At 48.2% G+C, this 678-nt stretch overlaps 1 protein-coding gene across 12 annotated transcripts in view; it reads left to right on the top strand.

The window, feature by feature from the left end:
- mical3a (microtubule associated monooxygenase, calponin and LIM domain containing 3a) overlaps positions 1-678 on the top strand; it is a 101,536-nt gene that overhangs the window by 96,826 nt on the left and 4,032 nt on the right. For 11 of the 12 annotated variants that reach the window (XR_004657487.1, XR_004657497.1, XR_004657496.1 and 8 more), the window contains one exon: positions 492-599. Coding sequence is in view for 1 of the 12 variants with exons in the window: in XM_034878275.1 (XP_034734166.1) it covers positions 492-591 (100 nt within the window). In the remaining 11 variants the exon portion in view is untranslated. The remainder of the gene's footprint in view (positions 1-491; positions 600-678) is intronic. The other variant, XM_034878275.1, reaches the window with a different exon arrangement.

The following is a 678-nucleotide window of genomic DNA, read 5'->3' as shown; positions in this document are numbered from 1 at the left end:
CCCCCCCCCCCCCCCACCCTCTTAACTCCTAATGAAGAATTCCCATAAAGTCCTAATGCTCTTGATTGTTGTGTTTTTTCTTATTACCCACAAACTCAAAAAAATATATATGATAGGAGGAGGTAGTTGCTCCCAAAGAGCTGCTACATCTTGACACTAAGTCCAAACTGGGTAACACAAACTTTTGCAAATAGGGTTTTTTATTTTCTGTCTGTGTGTGTGTGTGTGTGTTTGTGTGTGTGGGCGCACATTTACCAAAGTTAAAACCTGTAGCTCCACGCCATCTTCTGTGCGCCATCTTTAAGTATGGCGCGACTGACCAGGTTGGTGTTGAGTCCATCCTTCCACCACACCATCCCCCAGCGAGGACATCCTGGCTTGGCTGTCATTACATTGCCCGTGTCAGTCCATGTCAGTGTGTGACATCAGTGTCATCTCCCAGCAGCCCTCTGGCGTCTTACTTCCACTCTGTGCTTCCTTCTTCCCTCCAGGCATGGGCAAGAAGGACGATCCCAAGCTAATGCAGGAGTGGTTTAAGCTGGTGCAGGAGAAAAATGCCCTGGTCCGCTATGAGTCAGAACTCATGATATTGTAAGTACACAACTTAAGTGTGTGTGTGGGTGGGTGGGTGGGTGGGTGGGGGTGTGTGTGTGTGTATATGTGTGTGTGTGTGTGTGT

Source organism: Etheostoma cragini, chromosome 8 (assembly GCF_013103735.1).
Source record: "Etheostoma cragini isolate CJK2018 chromosome 8, CSU_Ecrag_1.0, whole genome shotgun sequence".
NCBI lineage: Eukaryota > Metazoa > Chordata > Actinopteri > Perciformes > Percidae > Etheostoma > Etheostoma cragini.
This window is presented reverse-complemented; position numbering and strand designations above follow the sequence as displayed.